The 21308-nt window shown below is 42.7% G+C and overlaps 1 protein-coding gene across 11 annotated transcripts in view; it reads left to right on the forward strand.

Annotated features, from left to right (window-relative positions):
* The window catches only part of LOC133376937 (sodium/hydrogen exchanger 10-like), a 238936-nt gene that overhangs the window by 106801 nt on the left and 110827 nt on the right, over nucleotides 1-21308 (forward strand). For all 11 annotated transcript variants that reach the window (XM_061609941.1, XM_061609934.1, XM_061609937.1 and 8 more), the window contains one exon: nucleotides 10096-10177. In XM_061609941.1, coding sequence (XP_061465925.1) covers nucleotides 10096-10177 — 82 coding nt within the window. The remainder of the gene's footprint in view (nucleotides 1-10095; nucleotides 10178-21308) is intronic.

Here is a 21308-nt window from a genome sequence, read left to right on the forward strand (position 1 = left end):
ATTTGGATTTGGAACCAAATTTTCCTTTAATTTGCTTATTCTCTATCGTTGCACGTCAGATTTTTATGTAGTGATTTTCTGTGGCTATCTTTGAATACGGTTTTTTTAAAAAATCTTCCTCTAAAATATTGATATTAAGAACTATAATTTTATTGATCTTTCATTTTTTGATATTTTTCAAAAAATTCTTTCAAAATTTTTCAAAATATTAATATTAATATTTTCTTTCAAAATGTTATTTCAAAATACTGATATTAATATCAGTATTTTTTACAAGGAAAAAATGGATTGGTGAAAGCAGCCACTAGTGGACAAAGAACAAATATGAATCAATACTGGCCTGTTAGGTTGATGGAATATTTTCAAACTGGCACTGGTCAATGTATCTCATTGCTACTAATCAGTAGGACAGTGATGGGGACCCTTTTTCAGCCGAACACCATGTTCCTCTTGTGTGCAATGTTCTGGGGGCTGCAGGCCTGTGGTGGGTAGAGCCAGATGCAAAAATGGGCAGAGCAGTAGATGTGACTCTTAACTTTGTCCAGTAGGCTACCTTCCAGCCACACAAAAGTCAGACGTTTCTATGTGCACATTTCACAGAGACTTCTATCCTCCCTCTAGACTAAGAAGATGCATCAATCACAGTTCAAAGACACATTCTAGCCAGGCAAAAGCACTTGAGGATGCAGAGCAGGACCCGAAGGGTGTGGCCTGAGGAGGGGTGTGCCCTAGGTAGGGGACTAGATTGATAGGCCTAGAGGACCACCTTCAGGCCCTGCCTTGAGGTTCCCCACTCTTGCTTAATATTTCTGAAACTTTCCCTTGCAGTTTGTGGCCTGTTACAAAATCTCACTTTCCAGAATTCAAAACCCAGTGTTTTCTTGTTAAGAAAAATACAGTTCCCTTTCCCAGCACAGCTAGCGCGCCTGTAGAAATGGTAAGTGGTGTGCAGAATATGATTGAGGGAGTACAAAGAACACCTATAGATAATGCTTCTGGCATCACAGATGTGTTATGACTTTGTCTACTTGTGACATTGTGTTTTCTGATCTTCCCAATAATTAAAAAAATAACTTGGAAAATAAGTGCTTCCTTGCTACCAACCAGTTTAGCATGGGATAGTCATGAAGTCACCTAAATATAAATATTTATTTACTTTTTTTTTTGCCTGACAGCAGACCTCCAAGTTAGCTAACAATAAAAGAAAGTTAACACACAATAAAAATAACATTAAAAAAGGAGGCAATTGTGACTGTAATAGGTATTGTGCTCGAATTGTTACTCTTTAAAGTTTCTGCATGTGGCCATGTGGGAAACTAGCTCCACAATATAGGGCTGTATTCAACTAACTCAATGCACTAGCAGAAGCCGGTGCAAAGATTCCCCCTAGCATAACCGGATTTCCTCCCCCTCCTCATTCACACCCTCCCCAAATCTGTGCCGGAGGGTTGGAAGAACTCCTAGAACAGTGCATAGGGGGAGGAGAAGAGAGAGTATTCTGTCAGGCAAGCAGAATCCTTGCACTGATGGAACAATCTCCTTAGTGCTACATTGAATACAGCCCATGATTTTGTTCCTGGGAGTGGGTAATTTTATCTTGAGCAGCTGGAGAGACTGCTGCTCCTGACAGATATTAACTGTCTGCTTACCAAGCCTTAGGCTAGTTTTTCTCATACTGTGGGCCAGAGCCCACTAAAGGGCTGCAATGTTTATGAACGTAAGAACATAAGAAGAGTCTCCTGGATCAGGCCAGTAGCCCATCTAGTACAGCATCCTGTTCTCACAGTGGCCAACCAGATACCCATGGGAAGCCCGTAAGCAGGACCTGAGTGCAAAAGCACTCCCTACCCTGCGGTTTCCGGCAACTAGTATTCAGAACCATACTGCCTCTGACTATGGACGCAGAGCATAGCCATCATGCCTAGTAGCCAATGATAGCCTTATCCTCCATTTCAGTTGGGCCATGCTGTCCTTGTCCCTTCTGGAAAGTTGGGTGTCTTGCTGTGTGTCAGCTGGCTTTCTTATATCTCATCTTTCCACTGCAGCTGCACCAGCAGAAGAGGAGGAGGATGGCAGAATGTGCAAAGGTTGTGAAGATGGCAGAGTGAACAGTCAGGTGCCCATTAGCTACCAGGCTACGTTCAAGGTGCTGGTTTTGGTATATAAATTCCTATATGGCTTGGGACCAGTACAACTGAAATATCGTCTTACCCCATATATACCAAAGTGTATATATATATATACCATATACCATGCCATATATACCCCATATATTGCAGTCTGCAGGTGAGAGCCTCCTGTGGATACTGTCTGATCAGGAGGTCCATTCCATATTACGTAGGAAACAGCTATAGTGTTGTGGCACCTACCTTTGGAATTCACGTCCCTTAAATATTAGACAGTCTCTGTTGTCTGTTCGGTGCCCACTGAAGACCTTCTGCTTTCAACAAGCCTTTTAAGTAGAGATCTTATCCCAGTCTGCATCTGTGTGGAATTTTTTTCAAATATGTTTTTAAGAATCTTTAAAAATATTTTTAAAGATATTTTGTTTTTAAGATGTTTTAAATATGCTTTTAGTGTTTTATCATTTGTTTGCCGCCCTGGGCTCCTTCTGGGAGGAAAGGCGGGATATAAATTTATTACTAAATAGAACCATAGAATAGTAGAGCTGGAAGGGGCCAATAAGGCCATCGAGTCCATTCCCCTGCTCAATGCAGGAATCCAAGTAAAAGCAAACCCTACAGGTGGCTGTCCAGCTGCCTCTTGAATGCCTCCAGTGTTGGAGAGCCAGTCACCTCCCTAGGTAATGGGTTCCATTGTTGTACTGCTCTAACAGGTTGTTCATTCAAAATCTGGCTTCCTGTAACTTGCACCCATTATTTCATGTCCTGCACTGTGGGATGATAAGAAGAGATCCTGGCCCTCCTCTCTGACAACCTTTCAAGTTCATGAAGAGTGGTAAAATGTCTCTCCTCAGTCTTCTCTTCTCAAGGCTAAACATACCCAGTTCTTTCAGTCTCTCCTCTTAGGGCTTTGTTTCCAGTCCCCTGATCATCCTTGTTACCTTCCTCTGAACCTGCTCTAGTTTATCTGCGTTCTTCTTAAGGTGTAGTGTCCAGAACTGGATGCAGTACTCAAGATGAGGCCTGTCCAATGCTGAACAGAGGGGAGCTAGTACTTTATGTGATTTGGAAACTATACTTCTGTTAATGCAGCCTAAAATATCATTTACCTTTTTTGCAGTCACATTGCACTGTTGGCTCATATTCAGTTTGTGATTAACAGCAATTCCAAGATTGTTCTCACATGTAGTATTGCTGAGCCAAGTATCCCCATCTTATAACTGTACATTTGGTTTCTTTTTCCTAGATGTAGAACTTTGCACTTACCCCTCTTAAATTTCATTCTGTTGTTTTCAGTCCAATGATCCAGCCTATCAAGATCCCTTTGAATTTTGTTTCTGTCTTCCAAGATATTAGCTATCCCTCCCAATTTTATATCATCTGCAAATTTGATAAGCATTCCCTGCACCTCCTCATCCAAGTCATTAATAAAAATGTTGAAGAGCACTGGGCCCAGGACTGACCCCTGCAGTTGTCATGCCCCGACTCGGAAACAACAGCAGCAGACCCAGAAGGATGATGCAGCACCAGCTCTCCCGCAGCTGGAGAGTGTCCAGGACACAGCTGAACCCTTTCAACCACATTCAAGCAGTGAACAAGAGACTCCCTCCCACTGCAGAGCAAAGATGACAGAGAGTCATGCAGCAGTGTAGCCGGCCTGGCGGTTTAAGACAAGCACATTTTCAGAAGCCAGACGGCTGATTATCTACACCTGTCTTAGGGAGTGGGATTTAAAAGACAGCTCCTGGGTTCAGCATGTTGCTGACTACAGTGTCATGCGTGACCTCTGTGTTCCTCCTATCTCCCAGAACCCAGACTCCTGGACTGACCCCTAGGAAAACTGGACTAGAAATCCCCCATTGACTTTGCTTCTTGGACACTGACTTGGCACGTGAGCTCGGAACAAACCCTCTGACCTTATCTCGCCTTCCCCCTGGTTATCTCTATAGCCTGGCAGATTTGTAACCCAAGCTGCCGGCTAAAGACTTTACGACCCTGACAATTACTAAGGAATTTATAGCCTAGCCTGCATCCCGCCAATGCTGACATCTCCCTGTAAAAGCTGACAGCAGTACCCTGCTCGTTACCCCCCCAAACACTTTGAGAAGCAACTATTGATAAGCATCCTTTGAGTATACTTCTATAGCCAATTGTGGGATCCACCTGATAGTTGTTGCATCCAGCCCACAGTTAGCTAGTGTGCTAATCAGAATATCATGGGGCACTGTCAAAAGCTTTGCTGAAGTCGACATATATTATGTCCACAATATTCCCACAGTCTATGAGGGAGGTTACCCAATCAAAAAATTAGATAAGATTGGTCTGGCAGGATTTGTTTTAGACAAATTCATGTTGGCTTCTAGTAATCACTGCATTGTTTTCAAGGTGCTTACAAACTGACCACTTTATAATCTGCCCCAGAATTTTCCCAGGGATTGATGTCAGCCTGATTGGTCTGTAGTTCCCAGGTTCCTGCTTTTTGCCCTTTTTGAAGATAGGGACATTAGTCTTCTCTAGTAATCTGGCACTTCACCCATCCTCCATGATTTTGCAAAGATAATAGAGAGTGGTTCGAAGAGTTCTTCTGAATTGATGCCCCGTCCACGTCTATTGTAGTCCTCAGTGAGGTTTGTAGAGCAATGTCTCGTGCAACTCCTTGGGATCAGTTTCAGTTGATGCGGCCTGATGATGTGGAGAAGGTGCTTGTGACGATGGGGCCAGCAACCTATCCTCTCAACCTTTGTTTTTCTTGGCTTATTAAGCTTGCCAAGGGGTATGACCAAGTGGATCCAGGGTGTTGTCATGCCTCTCTCAGAGAACTCATCTGAGGAGGAAGAGGAATGGGAGACCACAGACCCAGGAGAGGGGACAAACGGAGACAGCCCAGGACCCTTCACCAGATCAGAGACAAACCCCTGAGGGAGCCTGTCTGCCAGAATCAGGAAGCAACCAGGAGGCTGCCCCTTCCCCAGCAGAGAGAAGGCACCAACAGGTGTTGCAGCAACAAAGCGCAATTAAGGAGCCGGAGAGCTCGCAAGAACACAGCCTGATTGGAAGCACCTGGGCCAGCATGCAGAGTACAAAAGGCTGGAAGGAAAGGGAGACTCCTTGCTAGAGTCAATGTCAAGCCTTGCTGCAGACATTACTCTAGCTCTCCTGTTAAACCTGTGCTTTGAACCCTGCCCTGCCTGATTGGATCCCTTGGTTTTTGGACATTTGGATCCCTTAAGGACTCCTCTGCCTCCTCCTTCAGTGCTTCCCAAACGGTAAAACACGCTGGCTGACTCATTGGTTCCTCCTGCCTGGCAGATTTATGGTCTGGCCTTAATCTGTTCATTAGCTGCATGTTTCTGTGAACCCCCATGTTTGACAGGTGTGGTCAATGCATTGTTGCAGGAGGGAGTGGTTCCAGCCACCCTAAAAGAGGTGGTGATCCGTCTGCTCCTGAAAAAGCCCACCCTGGACTTATTGGGTTGTGACAATTACCGCCTCGTTGCAAATACTCCCTTTTTAGGGAAGGTGATTAAGAGGGTTTTGACACAGCAATTGAAAGTATTCTTGGATGAAGCAGATTATCTTGACCCATTCTAATCTGAGTTCAGGCCTGGTTATGGAACTGAATCGGCCTTGGTTGCCCTGATGGATGACCTTTATTGGGAAAAGGACAGGGGGAGTGCGACCCTGTTATTCTTACTTGATTTCTCAGCGGCTTTTGATATTATTGACCATGGTATCCTTCTGAGCCAGCTTAGTGAGATGGGTATTGGAAGCGCCGTTTTACACCTGTTTTCCAGTCCTATCTCCAAGGTCATTTTCAGAGAATAGCATTGGGTTATTGTCTTTTGGCCCCCTGGCAGTTGTGCTGTAGGGTATAATCCTGTCCCTAATGCTGTAACAACTATATGAAGCCCTTGGGAGCAATCATCAGGAGATTTGGGGTGAGGTGTCAGCAGTACGTTGATGATTCCCAGCTCTATTTCTCTGTAACATGTGAATTGGAGAATCCATGCAAGCCCTGGACCAATGCCTGGATTTGGTGGTGGGCTGGATGAGGGCCAATAAACTGAGTATGAATCCTAGCAAGATGGGGCAATGTGGGTTGGTGGTCCCTGGGTTCAGATAATTGGTCAGTTGCTTACTTGGATGGGGTTTTGTTTCCTCTGAAAAAGCAGGTCCGTAATCTGAGGGTGCTCCTGGATCCATCTTTGTCGCAAAAAGCCCAGGTGACCTTATTGGCTAGGAGTGCCTTTTACCAGCCTTGGCTGGTAAAACATCTGAGGCTGTTACTGGACCTGGAAAGCTTGACCACTCTTGTCCATGCACTGGTAACCTCCAGGCTGGATTACTGTAATTCGTTCTATGTGGGGCTGCTTACAGGTTGGTCAGTAAACTGCAGCTGGTGCAAAATGTGGTGTCATGGTTGCTTTCTGGGGCAGGGTATCGCCAACATGTTACCCCGCCGCTGAAAGAATTGCACTGACTGTCCATTAGCTACTAGGCCAGGTTCATGGTTCTGGTTTTAGTGTTTGTTGTTATGGGGCTTCAAATCGATTACGATTTATGGCGACCCTATGAATCGGTGACCTCCGATAGCATCTGTCATAAACCACCCTGTTCAGATCTTGTAAGTTCAGGTCCTTGACTTCCTTTATGGAATCAATCCATCTCTTGTTTGGTCTTCCTCTTTTTCTACTCCCTTCTGTTTTTCCCAGCATTATTGTCTTTTCTAGTGAATCATGTCTTCTCATTATGTGTCTAAAGTATGATAACCTCAGTTTCATAATTTTAGCTTCTAGATAGTTCTGGTTTAATCTGTTTTAACACCCACTTATTGTCTTTTTTGCAGCCCATGGTATGTGCAAAGCTCTCCTCCAACACCACATTTCAAATGAGGACTGCATTCCCTGGGATCCCCTTTCTGTGGAATTGGGGTGTATATTGAACACTTCCAGTCTGTGGGCCATAGTTTAGTTTTCCATATTTCTTGACAGATTTTTGTCAAAATTTGGACAGATTCAGTCTCAGTAGCTTGTAGCAATTGGTATGCCATCTGTTCTGCTTATTGTTTCTTCCACCTCACATTTTAAAATTTCTGGTTCTTCATGATACGATTCCTCCATGAACGAATCTCTCATCCTTACATCTCTTTTATAGAGTTCTTCAGTGTATTGCTTCCATCTTCCTTTTATTTCATCTCGGTTAGTCAGTGTGTTCCCCTGTTGATTACTCAACATCCCTACTCTTGGTTTAAATTTCTTTTATTTTTTTTAATTTTTTGGAATAGGGCTCTTGTTCTACCCTTTTTGTGGTCCTCTACTATTTCTATATAATAACTATTGTAGTAGTTCTCTTTGTCCCTACGTACTAGTCGCTGTATTGTTGCATTTAGGGTTCTAACAGTGTTTCTCCTTTTGCTTTTGCTTTACTTCTCTCTTTAACTATTTTAAGAGTTTTGTCAGTCTTATATACCCAGTTGATCACTGCCCTCTGCAAGTGAGGGCCTCCTGCAGATACCATCGTATCAGGAGGTACGTTCTGCACATCATACGAAGCTGACATTTAACATAGTGGCATCTACCCTTTGAATTTCCCTTCCCTTAAGTATTAGACAGGTGCCATCTGTGTTATCTTTTCGGCACCTACCAAAGACCTTCCTCTTTCAACAAGCATTTTACGTAGAGACCTTATCCCAGTCTGCTTCTGTGTTGGAATTGCTTTTAAGATTTTTAACGCTTTTTAAAAAAGATGTTTTGTTTTAAGATAAAGTCTATTTTTAAGATCTTTTAAAGTGTTTTTAGTGTTTTGTTTGCTGTCCTCTGGAAGGGAGGGTGGGATATAAATTAAAGAAATAAATATCTCAAAGGGTGCCTTTATATAGTTGAGTGGTCTTCTCTTTATGACTTCATTATTGCTGCTACCTTTATTTATCCTTTTTTATTGTGGAGTTTTGGTGTTGAGGTTGATCATTTGCTACAATTCTGTTTAATGAGCCACCTCACTTCCATCATTTTCTGAGAAGGTGGGATAAAGGCTGTTTAATAAATACGTTTTGAAAGATCACTACCCTCTAGCACTGCTTTGCCATTTTGTGAACCATTATAGATCCTTTCCCTCCCTTCCTTCCCGGCTCTCTCTTTAAATACAAGTCTTTAGAAGCTGTGTACTTCCCTTTGTTAAAAGATAACATCAGAAAGCCTTTTCCCCTTCCCCTGGTCTTTACCACTGCAAATAGAACCACCCTTACCACCCATTAGATGGTACTGAAATAACTGTTTATAAAACGGCATGGTCAAATGCAAATATGAACTATTCCAGGGATGGGAAACCTATGGCCCTCCAAATCTTGTTGGACTACAAGTCCTATCATCTCTGACTATTGGGTGTGCTGACTGAAGCTGATGGGAGCTCAAGTCCAGCAGCTTCTCGAGGGCTCCAGGTTCCCCATCCTTGAGCTACACAAATCAGAGAATATCTTGGAAATGTTGCAAGGCATCACTCTCGTACTTATATTTCACTTCCTTGATCAATGACTTTATCTTGTTTTTGTTGACTGTCTTACCTGCACTTTGAAATTATGATTATGGATATTTAATTTCAAAAGTGGCCATCAGCCATTGTGAGATAGAATTTTATACATTATTTTATTGATGTGACTTGATATCATCACTTTTTAATTTTTACCTAGTAGGAGTTTGATCTACCCTGTCAATTTCAGTGTGTAGAATAGATTTAATTCCTGAAAGGTAACAGGCTGCATTCCTAATGACTAGGGGTTAAGACCCTTGAGCCCAGTGGGCTTACTTCTAAATATGCCTAGTGTTATGCTGTCAGACTTTATGACTCTTACCACTAGCTTACTTCTGATTAAGTAAGGTTAGGGTCATTCTGTCAGAAAAATGTTACATCTTGTACAAATCCTGGCCCTGTCTCTATAAGTAGTTAGGGTATTAAGTATAACAGCTTAGTTATAATCTGGCTCCCAGGACCACACCTTTGATCCCAGCTGTGTTCAAAACAATCTTAGAGTCTGGACAAGGAAGAACAAAATCATTAATAATTAACAAATTGACTTATTCTTGCAGCACATGAGAACAGGTATTTTCCCTCACCATACTTTTGTATCCCTCTTTTTGTAAGAAGTTCAGGGATGATACAGATGGTTTACTTTTTTCTCTCTTGTAATGACTGTCAGATTGACTATGGTGAGAAATAGTGACTGGGGGTTGGGGATGGGGGAGAAATCTGGTTTTGTTTGCATTGTTTGTTTCAAGGTGAATCTATACAATTTGCACTTTCCAAAACAATATGAGTAGCGAAACACAGCCATCCTTCAAAATTCACACATCTAAATTTTGTGATGCAGTTTTCCAACCGAGTGTTCACAAAAATGCATATGCTAGGGGAAAGTGTGAATAAAATGTATTTAGTTGTGAACGTAACACTCATTCTCTATTGTATTAGAGAAAATTACTTGCAAAACTGTGTACGTTAGTAAAAACTGCATATAAAATGTGTTACTAGGAGAAATTCGCACTAAAATGCTGAAGAATTTTCATGAGGATTTCTTTTTTAAAAAGTAAATGCTGCAGAAATGTTGAGAACTGAATTTAAGACTAAAAATGAGAAATTGAGAGAACTGAAATTGACAAATTCTTCCATCCCCGGGGGGGGCAATTTGCAGTGGAAAAGTGATGGGTAAGGGCCAGTGCTTAACCCTACCCCATACTCACTATGTTTCCCCTGTGGAAAACTGCTGAGGTTCTCCTGCTACTTCTTAGTTGAGGAGGAGTTATCAGGGTTTCACTGCATTAGGTGATATTGTAATATATAGTTCTGGCTTCTCTCCATTTCTCTGTGCTTGAACTCATAAAGCAGAATAAAGTACTATAGAACATAATAAAATGTAATGTTATATTGCTGCTTTTACTGGTGATGATAGAGATGCTAATTGCTCATATCTTTTGTCTTTCAGTTATTATTGCATTCAGGAACAGCATCTTTGTTGACCCTGATAATTAATTCTACCACTGTGAAAAAGCTGGTTGTAACGTTAGGTAATGCATTAAACATTTTTTCTTTTATTTAAAAAAAGAATGTGTTTTGTTCATACTTAGACTTTATCCCTATTCAAGTGATCAAAAGAATGTGTGAGATTTAAACTGGGGCAGAAGAGTAATTGTCTGCATGTTGACCCCACTCCCAATATCTTGGTGGTGCTTTGGGCATGCTCATTCCACCCCGACCCTCATGGAAGATCTGAAGGGAGCTTTCAGTATGTTTAGCTGAACAGCTTTACAGGCTTTCTCACAACTGGAAGCCTTGATGAGGCAGGGTTCTCAGTTTATGGGGAGGCGTGTAAGCATATTCAGGTAAATGCATATACAAGCTCCCTTCAGACTTTCAATGAGAATCAGGGATGGATAAGCCTTGCCTAATTCACACAAGAATATTGGGAGTTGAACTTTACAAGCCCACTTCACACCTTCCTGCTCAACATGGAAAGGTCAGGGGTTGAGTGTGTATGCCTACCGCACATGTGTCCCCTCCCCCTCTTCACTTTAGCTCCTCACATTTTCTTTTGAATGTTTGAATAGGGCTTTAATATACCAAAGAACTATGAATGGTGGGTGTAATAATTAATTAAATGTCCAGTCATTGTTGATATGATGAAATCTGCTTTTCCGCTAATTAATAAAAGGTGTCCAATTATCCCCAAAATATAATGTTGTTATCTCTTTTCCTTAGCTCTAATATAAGATGTTAGTTTGGCAGAGACCACATTTATTTAATGTAGTGTTTCTCAAACTATGGACTGGGGACCACTATTGGGCCTCAGCTAAGCAGGAGGAGAATTCCACTCTAAGCAAACACAGGAGCAGAATTTGCTACTGTTTGCATGTTTGCTTGATTTTCATTCCTGACCACAAACAAATGAATACTTGCTATTTGATATTGTTTTAGTCTGCAAACAGTACGTAATTAATGACCCCCCCCATTTTTCTGGCATTTTCTGAACAGGGTGGTTTATAACAGATGTTATTGGGGGTCACTGATTCATAGGGTCGCCATAAGTCATCATCGACTTGAAGGCATACAACAACAACAATGTTAAATTTGGGCATAGTGGACAGCGAGATGAATAACTTAGTTTTTGGTTGAAGCCAAACTGCAGTGGAAGTGCCCCATGGAAATGGAAACAACACTGACCGTGACAAATATAGGTTGGAACAGAAATCGCTGCTGCCTTACATCCCTAGCTTCAGCTCTGTAGTCCACTCCCCATCCGGCAGCCTTTTTGTGGACCACTGCTAGCTGCAGCTCCCCACATGAGTGGGAGCAATACTAACTTGGAAGGAAGGAAAAGAAAGTGAGGACAAGGCTAGAGTGTCTGACTGAGTATGGAAGAAAGAAGAGAAGGAATAGGAAGGAGGAAGGCAAAAGGGATGGATGGGCTGAGAGAGAGATAAAGGAGAAGCAATTTCCAAAGACGTATTCAGATATCAATTAGAAAATGATGTCAGTAATTGCCAGCCAATTTATGCCAAACTCTGCCTCCTTCTTCCACAATGTTATGACTGGCTCTACCCCTGCATCATCATTTTGTAACTGGTGGGCTGAGATATTCCAGTTTGCATTTAAAGCTGAATCTATCAAATTAGCACTTTCCGAATAGAATCCAAATCCAAGAAAAACTTTTATATTACTCATTCCAGATGTCTGACCAAACATTTTGTGCTGTTGGGCAGGACAGTGATACATAATCAAAAGTTTATCTTTTACAAATTGACAAGTTGGATTATAATTCTCTGTTATCTCTTATGCTTCATGAGATGTGATATAGCATTTTCAGTTTCAGTTTACTATTATTTCTGCTTGAGCCAAAGGCCATTGCAGATACAAACAAAAGGATTAATAGAATTAAAAACTAGAGCTATTTACAACAGATATAATATACAAAACAAGAAATATACTTAAATAAAATTAATGGAATTTGATCACTTACAAAAATAAAATAGGTTATAATCTAAAATCAGAGCATTCATAAAAAATTATCAGTGATAATGAAGTCATCTGTTCAGGGGATGCCTTGATATACCATTTTGACATGGTTTTAGAGCAGTTTTCTCTTATACTTAAAAGTTTTCACCAGACTTCCATATATATTCCTGTTGCGATATTAATATTTCAAATGACATCTTGGGCTCTTTCTATTATATGCCTTCTGACTCATTCCATTTCACAGTTGAGTTGGAACAAAATTTTACTTAAAATGCCACTAAATGTTGACCTATTGCATTTATGATCAATAACTCAAATTTAATTAATCCTCTCAATGTAATTTGTCTTGAACCTCCTTAATATATTTACTTTAAATATTCAAACCAGAAATTATTTAATTTCTTCATAATCCTAAATCATAATTTAAGACCCCAAAGGTAAGCACATTGATAAAAATAAAAGGGAAAGGTGTCCCCGCACTTATAGGGCGAGTCGTTTCCGACTCTTAGGGTGACGACTTGCGATGTTTACTAGGCAGACCGTATAGATGGGGTGGGATTGCCAGTTCCTTCCCCGGCCTTTCTTTACCCCCCAGCATATGCCTGGTACTCATTTTACCAACCATGGATGGATGGAAGGCTGAGTGGACCTCGACCCCTTTTACCGGAGATTCGACTTCCTCCTTCCGTTGGAATCAAACTCCGGCCATGAGCAGAGCTTCGGCTGCGTTACTGCTGCTTACCACTCTGCTCCACGGAGGGTCTCTTTAAAAAAAAAATTGTTTACCCACACACAATTCTTCTATGTGACTATTAGGACTGAAATCAGGGTAATATGTAACTGGGGTAATCCTTATATTTATCCCGTCTCTTTAATTATTGATAGTGAAAATAGGGGACAGTTTTGCTTTCTGTACTTCTCTCCATAACAGCTTGAATATTATACTGGACTATGAGATCTCTTTTGTCAACAAGCCCAGGCAGTTTGCATAGTAATAGCTTTTTATATGACATAAATTTTAGCATCCCTATAATTTTCTATCTTTTTTCTTGTTCTGTGTCGGGGGGTAATCTTCAGGCTGAGGGCCACATTGACTCATGGTCAACCCTCATGTCCCATAGAGCAGTTGGGGTATTGGAGGGGGACAGACGAGGGAGAAGAGAAATCAGAATCCCTTTGTGCTAGCAAATTCTATTGTGCGAGCAGGCAGGCATCATTAGATGTCATCCACTGAGTTTATTTTTCTCTTTTGATTGTATCCATAAATGATACATGGGACTTTTAGACACCACTTGACCAAGACTTTCCTTAGTATATTGTTTTGTTTGAGTCCTTAATTTTATTGCTAGTATTTTTTTATAGACTAGTATTTTTACTAGTCCAACCAATTTAGAAAATCGTAATAGGTTCCTTTTCTGGTTCTATAATTGAGTTGACTGGGTCCATTACTAACATATTTCTTTAAAGAAATATACATGATGTAAACAGAGTCCTGATTTAATGTCTATTTGTTGTGGCAGTGCTTGCTCTCTCATTGCATCCCCGATTGCTGTCTCTGTCTTTGGGACAGGCTGTTATCCATTAGTTACGTATGATTATAAATGATGCATTTAGCGTCACCTCTAGTTTGGCACTATGACTCCCCTGCAGTGGGCCCTAGTCCTACACTTTAGTATCACCTGTGAAAATATTTTTAATTAACCTGGTTTCTGTTTTACAAATGGCACCTTGGCTCCTCTTCAGGAAGGTCAGTTTTCTAGCTTAGGTGGCCCTGTGGCTCAGTCCTCTCAGTCTCAGCTCAGTTAGTGTATTTTATTCTTTAAGTGTTTGCTGCATACTAGCTCCCCTCCTAATCTGTTCTGACAGATCTTGGTATGTGAGAAACTATTGAATCTTTGGATCTAAAATGATGAGATGCAAGAAACACTATGCAGTTAATTGATCTATATGTGGGCTTTACTGAAATGCTGCAACAGATATGTGTGAATATTATTTGATTTTTTGGGGGGGGAAGGAGTAATTGACCCTTCCTCTGTGGGCCATTTTCATAATCTGAACCATCCTCTGTAACTGCCTATCTTTCAGGAAAACAAGTGGTTCCCCATGGGCAATATTCAGTCAGCGCAATAAATTCTGCTTGCTAAATGAGACTTTCCTCCATCTCCCCATGGATGGCCCGCACCATCCCAAAAACTGTTCTGGGGGTTTAGGGGAATCCCCAGAACATATTTAGGGAGCACATGGGGAGGAGAGGGGAGAAAGTACCGTTGTGCAAGCTGAAATCTTTGCACTGATGGGACACTTAGAACTACATTGAGTACAACCCCATATCTTTTTTTCCCTGCAGGAGAGAAGAAACTGTGGGATGTGATCCCCCCCGCCCACAGAAAACCACTCCAAGGGGAAAGATTAACCATTTCTGCCTGCAGTGCTTCTCTAATAACAATTCTACTACCCAGCACTGCATTACAGTTTAAAGAAATAAGTTGGGAAAATGTTCACGTGCCTCCTGCATCTTGTATAATTTGGCCTTTTGAGAAACGAATTTTGCATGTGTGGATTATGTTAGGATCTATAGATTATAATGGTATTTTGCAGAATTAAGCGCATGAAGTAAACACTAAGCAGTAGCTACGCTTCAGCTTGGTAGAAATTGCACGGACAGTCTGGTATAAGAAGATAACAAACTAAGTTTATTGTAGGAAATACACTGAGATAGAAAAGACCTACATCTACCTAACTAGATAGGAGATGGTGCAGAAGAGATGTCTGCTGCATCTGTGCTGCTCCTCAGGGAGCCATGCTGGCAAGAAGGGCAAAGGGAGACTGAGATCAGAGAAGGAGCAGGAAGGATTTGTTTCCTCTGAAGATAACAGTTTACACCTGGAAGGAAAGGTGAGCTTAGGTGAGAGTGGACAGAACAGTCTAGGAATTTAGGAGGACTTCTGTCTACCTCTCTACTTCCGATGTAGCATTAAATTCCCTCTCAGGCTTCAAGATGAGTTGCATTGTCTCATTTCCAACAGGTTACGCATTACTAGAAGTAGATTCTGCTCCTCTTGTGTGTGTGTGCACATACTCACAGAAACAGAATTAGCAGGCACTACCATGTATAACAGTTCATGGCTGTACATGTTGTTTGCCAACAATTTCAAAATTTATTATTTCTTAAATTTATATCCCACCCTTCCTCCTAGAAGGAGCCAAATTCTGAATCAGCATGGTTACTTGGTTTGTGAAGTGTCTTATTAGGAGGGTTAAGAAATCTTCAGATAGTTGTATGCGGTTTTGGCAAGGAAATTCCAGTGTCTGTGATATTTTAGCTAACTAGTTTATCAGGACGTAATCGAGAAAGTTTCACTGTGAGGTCATAGAATAGTAGAGTTGGAAGGGGCGTATAAGGCCATATGTCCAACCCCCTGCTCAATGCAGGAATCCAAATCAAAGCATTCCCGACAGATGGCTGTCCAGCTGCTTCTTGAATGCCTCCAGTGTCGGAGAACCCACTACTTCTCTAGGTAATTGGTTCCATTGTCGTATGGCTCTAACAGTTAGGAGGTTTTTCCTGATGTCCAGTTGAAATCTGGCTTCCCGCAACTTGAGCCCATGTCCTGCACTCTGGGACGATTGAGAAGAGATCCCAGCCCTCCTCTGTGTGACAACCTTTCATGTACTTGAAGAGTGCTATCATATCTCCCCTCAGTCTTCTCCAGGCTAAACATGCCCAGTTCTTTCAGTGTCTCCTCGTAGGACTTTGTTTCCAGTCCCCTGAACATCCTTGTTGCCCTCCTCTGAACCTGTTCCAGTTTGTCTGCATCCTTCTTGAAGTGCGGAGACCAGAACTGGATGCAGTATTCAAGATGAGGCCTAACCAGTGCTGAATAGAGGGGAATTATACAGCCTAATATACCATTTGCCTTTTTTGTAGCCACATCGCACTGTTGGCTCATATTCAGCTTGTGGTCAACAACAATTCCAAGATCCTTCTCACATGTCGCATTGCTGAGCCAACTATCCCCCATCTTATAACTGTGCATTTGGTTTCTTTTTCCTAAGTGTAGAACTTTGCATATATCCCTGTTGAATTTCATTCTGTTGTTTTCAGCCCTATGCCCTAGCCTATCAAGGTCCCTTTGAATTTTGTTTCTGTCTTCCACGGTATTAGCTGTGCCCGCCAATTTTGTATCATCTGCAAATTTGATAAGCATGCTCTCTACCTCCTTATCCAAGTTGTTAATAAAAATGTTGAACAGCACTGGACTCAGGACTGAGCCCTGTGGTACGCCACTCATTACTTCCACCCAGTTTGAGAAGGAACCATTGATAAGCACTCTTTGAGTATTATTCTGGAGCCAACTGTGGATCCACCTGATAGTTGTTCCATCCAGCCCACATTTAGCTAGTTTGCTAATCAGAATATCATGGGGCACTTTGTCAAAAGCTTTGCTGAGTCGAGATATATTATGTCCACAGCATTTCCTCAGTCTACAAGAGAGGTTACCTCATCAAAAAATGAGATAAGATTAGTTTGGCAGGATTTGTTCTTCATAAATCCATGTTGGCTCCTAGTAATCACTGCATTGTTTTCAAGGTGCTTACAGATTGACTACTTTATAATCTGCTCCAGAGTTTTTCCAGGGATTGATGTTAGGCTGACTGGTCTGTAGTTCCCTGGTTCCTCCTTTTTGCCCTTTCTGAAGATAGGGACAACATTAGGTCTCCTCTAGTCATCCGGCACTTCACCAGTCCTCCATGATTTCGCAAAGATAATAGACAGCTGTTCTGAGAGTTCTTCAGCCAGTTTCCTTAATAGTCTAGGATGAAGTTTATCGGGCCCTGCCAATTTGCACTTGTTCCAAGTGATTAGGTATTCCTTGACCGTTTGTCTATCAATCTCAAGCACCAATCCTGCCCCTTCTACTTCATGTTTCCCGGGAGGGTCATAGACCCTTTTTTGGGAGAAGACTGAGCCAAAGTAGGAATTGGTCACTTCTGCCTTTTCTTTGTCATCTGTTATCATTTTGCCATCCTCATTGAGTGGCTGTGCCACCATTTCTTTTATCCCTTTTACTATGGACATGCCTGAAGAAAGCTTTTTTGTTGCTTTTAGCATCCCTTGCTAACCTCAGCTCATTCTCAGCTTTAGCCTTCCTGACACCATCCCTGCAATTCTGTGATACCTGCCTGTACTCTTCCTTTGTGGCCTGTCCTTCTTTCCACTTCCTGTATGTGTCCTTTTTTGTTTTCAGGTTAACTCTAAGCTTTTTGTGAAGCCACATTGGTTTCTTCTGCTGTTTCCCCCCTTTTTTCCTTGTTGGAATTGCTTGCCATTGCACTTTTAGAATTTCCTATTTTAGAAACTCCCTCTCATCTTGCACTCCTTTTCTCATTAGGGTCACTTGCCATGGAACTTTTCTTACAATTGTTCTGAGATTATTAAAATCAGCTTTCCTGAAGTCCAGGGTGCATGTATGGCTACTCTCTGGTTTTGCTTCTGTTAAAATCAAGAATTCAAGTATGGTGTGGTCACTTTCCCCCAGAGTTCCCGTAACTGCCACTTCATCCACCAAATCATCTCTATTGGTTAGAATCAAGTCCAGGATAGCTGATCCTCTGGTAGCTTCCTCCACTTTCTGTAGGAGAAAGTTATCTCCAACACAAGTCAGAAATTTCTTGGAGGGGCCGTGTTTGGCAGAATTTGTCTCCTAACAGATATCGGGATAATTGAAATCTCCCATTACTACTACATCATGCCTTCTCGAAACATTGGCAATTTGCTTTTCGTCTTTTCCTTGATTGGGTGGTCGGTAGTAGACTCCAAGCACCACATTCCTTTTATTACTTGCCTCATTAATTTTAATCCAGATACTCTCGGTGGAGCTACCAAGCTCATATTCCTGTATTTCTGCACCCCACAGCACAACTGCCACGAGGTCAAAAGACAATCACCCAATGCTATTCTCTGAAAATGACCTTGGAGATAGGATCGGAACCACTGTAAAACAGTGCCTCCAATACCCATCTCACCAAGTTGGCCCAGAAGGATACCATGGTCAATGGTATCAAAAGCTGCTGACAGATCAAGTAAGAGTAACAGGGTTGCACTCCCCCTGTCTTTCTCCCGATAAATGTCATCCATCAGGGTGACCAAGGCTGATTCAGTCCCATAACCATGCCTGAACTCAGACTGGAATGGGTGAACATAATCTGTTTCATCCACGAGTGCTTCCAATTGGTGCGCCACAGTCACCTTCCCTAAAAGGGGAGTATTTGCGAACGTTCGGTAATGGTTGCAAACCAATAAGTTGAGGCTGGGCTTTTCCAGCAGCGGTTGGATCACCACCTCTTTCAGGCAGCTGGAACCACTCCCTCACACACTGATGCGTTGACCACACCCTGGATCCACTTGGTCAACTCCCCTCAGCAAGCTTTAATAAACCAAGAAAGGCAAGGGTTGAGAGGACACATTGCTGGCTGCATCATTGCAAGCACCTTGTCTATGTCATCAGGCCGCATCAACTGAAACCGTTCCCAAGAAGTTGCAGCAGATGTTGCAGTGGACACCTCATTGGGACTACAGTAGACGTGGGTGGGGCATCAAGACTGCTATGGAGGTGAGCAACTTTACCCTCAAAGTGCCTTGCAAACAATTCACAGTGGGCCTCCGAAAGGTCAAACTTCGTTTCCTGGAATTGATGTCAACAGACCCCTGACAATATGGAAAAGCTCCACTGGATGGCTACTTGCTATGCGATGGAGACAGAGAAGTGGGCCTTCTTTGCTGCCCTCATCATAACATAGTAGGCATGCTTATGATGTTTTACTCGTGCCCAACCAGCTTCACAGCACGTCTTTCACCACTTGCGCTCTAGCTGTTGTCCAGCCTGTTTCATTGCCTTTAGCTCACTGGTATACCTAGGTGCAAACCAGGCTCCACAATGCCGGAGAGGGTGCTCAGGGACAACTGTGTCAAGAGCCCAATGCGCCTTGCTGTTCCACAGCATGACAAGGGCTTCAACAGGGTCACCTGTTGTATCTACTGGGAACCATCTTAATCTGTCCACCACCCCTGCAGGGAAGGATCAGAGCCATAAGTCTAAACTTCACCATGACATTGGGGTGACATCCACTCCCCCTATCTCCAGACCACCCCTTCCTCCATCAAGAGCAAAAACCAAGTCGAGGGTGTGCCCTGCCCCATGTGTCAGGCCGGTGACAACTTGAGACAGCCCCATGGTCGTCATGGAGGCCATGAAGTCCCCAGCCGGAACACTAGAGGCAGCCTCAGCATGGACATTGAAATCACCCAGCACTATTGTTCTGGGTTCCTCCAATACTACTGCCGAGACAGCCTCTGCCAGCTCAGTCAGAGAAGCTGCTGGGCATCAGGGTGGATGGTACACCAGCAGCAACCCTAGTTTACTGTCTCCTTGGCCTGACACCAGGTGCAGGTCATCACAGCCAGTTCCAAGACAGAGTGGTTTCCTGGTGACAGAGATGGAAGTTCTGTAGCCCAGAGCAACTCCCTGCAGTCTGTGCTGGTGTTGCACCAAGTATCCAGGTGGGCAAATCTGGGTCAGATCAATTCCTCCCAGCTCACCCACTCAGATGTCAGTAATGCACACCAAATTGGCACCTTCATCCATGATCAAATCATGGATGTGGTCTAATTGTGTACTGTTAGGTCCAAGCCCAACATGCAGGTCGTCACTGTCTACCCCAGCTCACATCCACCCGGGAAGGGTGCGGAGTTGAGTGCAATTAACCCACTATCAGAGATCAAATAAGCCAAACACAATTCCTTTGCAAAGGGGAACCCGATACTTACAAGCCAAAGGCCGTTCAGAATGGGAACCCCGTTTATTGATAGGTCAGAGAATATATAGCCTTTCCCCGAAGGTTACAATAGTGGGGAGCAGCGTCATAAATTATAAAGAAACATTCGATTGTCACTATAACCTAAAGATATGCAAAATGAGGTAAAGGGGTGCAGAGGAAGAACACAAGTAGAAACATCAGAATATCTTTCAGACTATGGGTCTGCATATTTTGCATGTCCTTGAGATAAGCGGTCTGCAACTAGGAACAAAGAGAGATACAGAGACGGGGGCCCCAGTTGCAACCGGGTGCCCCTTCAGTGGCGACAGCCTTAATATTGCTAGGCTTGCATTTCAAAGGTTTACATGTCAAGGTTTATAGGGCAATAGGGAAACTTTAACATTTCTTTTCATGTTATACTTTGCAACTATATGCGAGGTAATAAGCTTGAATATGATACAGAAATACAGGATGAGGGGAGGTTTCCAGCTTAAACCGGCTTTTATTATGTGAGCCGCTGGAATGTTAGAAAGAGGTCAGGTCACCAGGAAATAAACCGTTGTTTATATCAAAAGTCATTTAGAGGCCAGCTAAGGATTTGGTTTTAACACTGTTTGTGTTATTGCTTGGACAGGGTGTAGGGCAAAACTATAGTGTTTAAGCAATTTCAAATTTTAACCTAACAGTACCGATCTAGCATTGAACAACAATATACACAGGCCAGTAGGCACAGCAGATGAGCAATGAGGAACCCATCCATGAGAGCAATGGGAGCGAGGAACAATGCGTAGATAGCCTTGCCCTCATCTTCTATGGTAGTTCACCACCTCCCCATGGCTGTTCCCTCTATCTGTCATCACTGAAACTGGGGTGGCATCACCCATGTTCCTCCTTACTAGAGTCCTCCTAAACACCTGATATGGCCCCAAGAAGAGCCCACCAACAAAACCTACCTGAGCCAGTTATCCCAGTAGGCCTCTGAAAGAATTGGGAACAGTCAGACCCACTCAATATCTTTCACATGGGGCACATCTACTCCCCTCCATCTCACACCCAGGGAGGGCCAGCCTTCTGCTCATTACGGACTCTCACTCTGAATGTATCTGATGACATTCTCCTATCATTCAGTTCACTGCATAGGCTTTCACCCTGCGCAGGAATTATACATGTGCCATAGGTCCTCCCAACTACTAATCTCCTCTAGATTTAGGTTTTAAAAAGAAATAGAGGGGGGTAGCACCCTCGCCCTCGGGACTCCTAATGGGGCAATGCCCTTTGGTGTTGCTCCTTCTGTGGCAGCTCTGCTGGCAGTAGACCCACCACCCAAGGGCAGCTGGGCTTTTATGCTTCCTGACCCAGCCAGGAGCT

This window comes from Rhineura floridana, chromosome 2 (assembly GCF_030035675.1).
Source record: "Rhineura floridana isolate rRhiFlo1 chromosome 2, rRhiFlo1.hap2, whole genome shotgun sequence".
In the NCBI taxonomy this organism is placed as follows: Eukaryota; Metazoa; Chordata; class Lepidosauria; order Squamata; family Rhineuridae; genus Rhineura; species Rhineura floridana.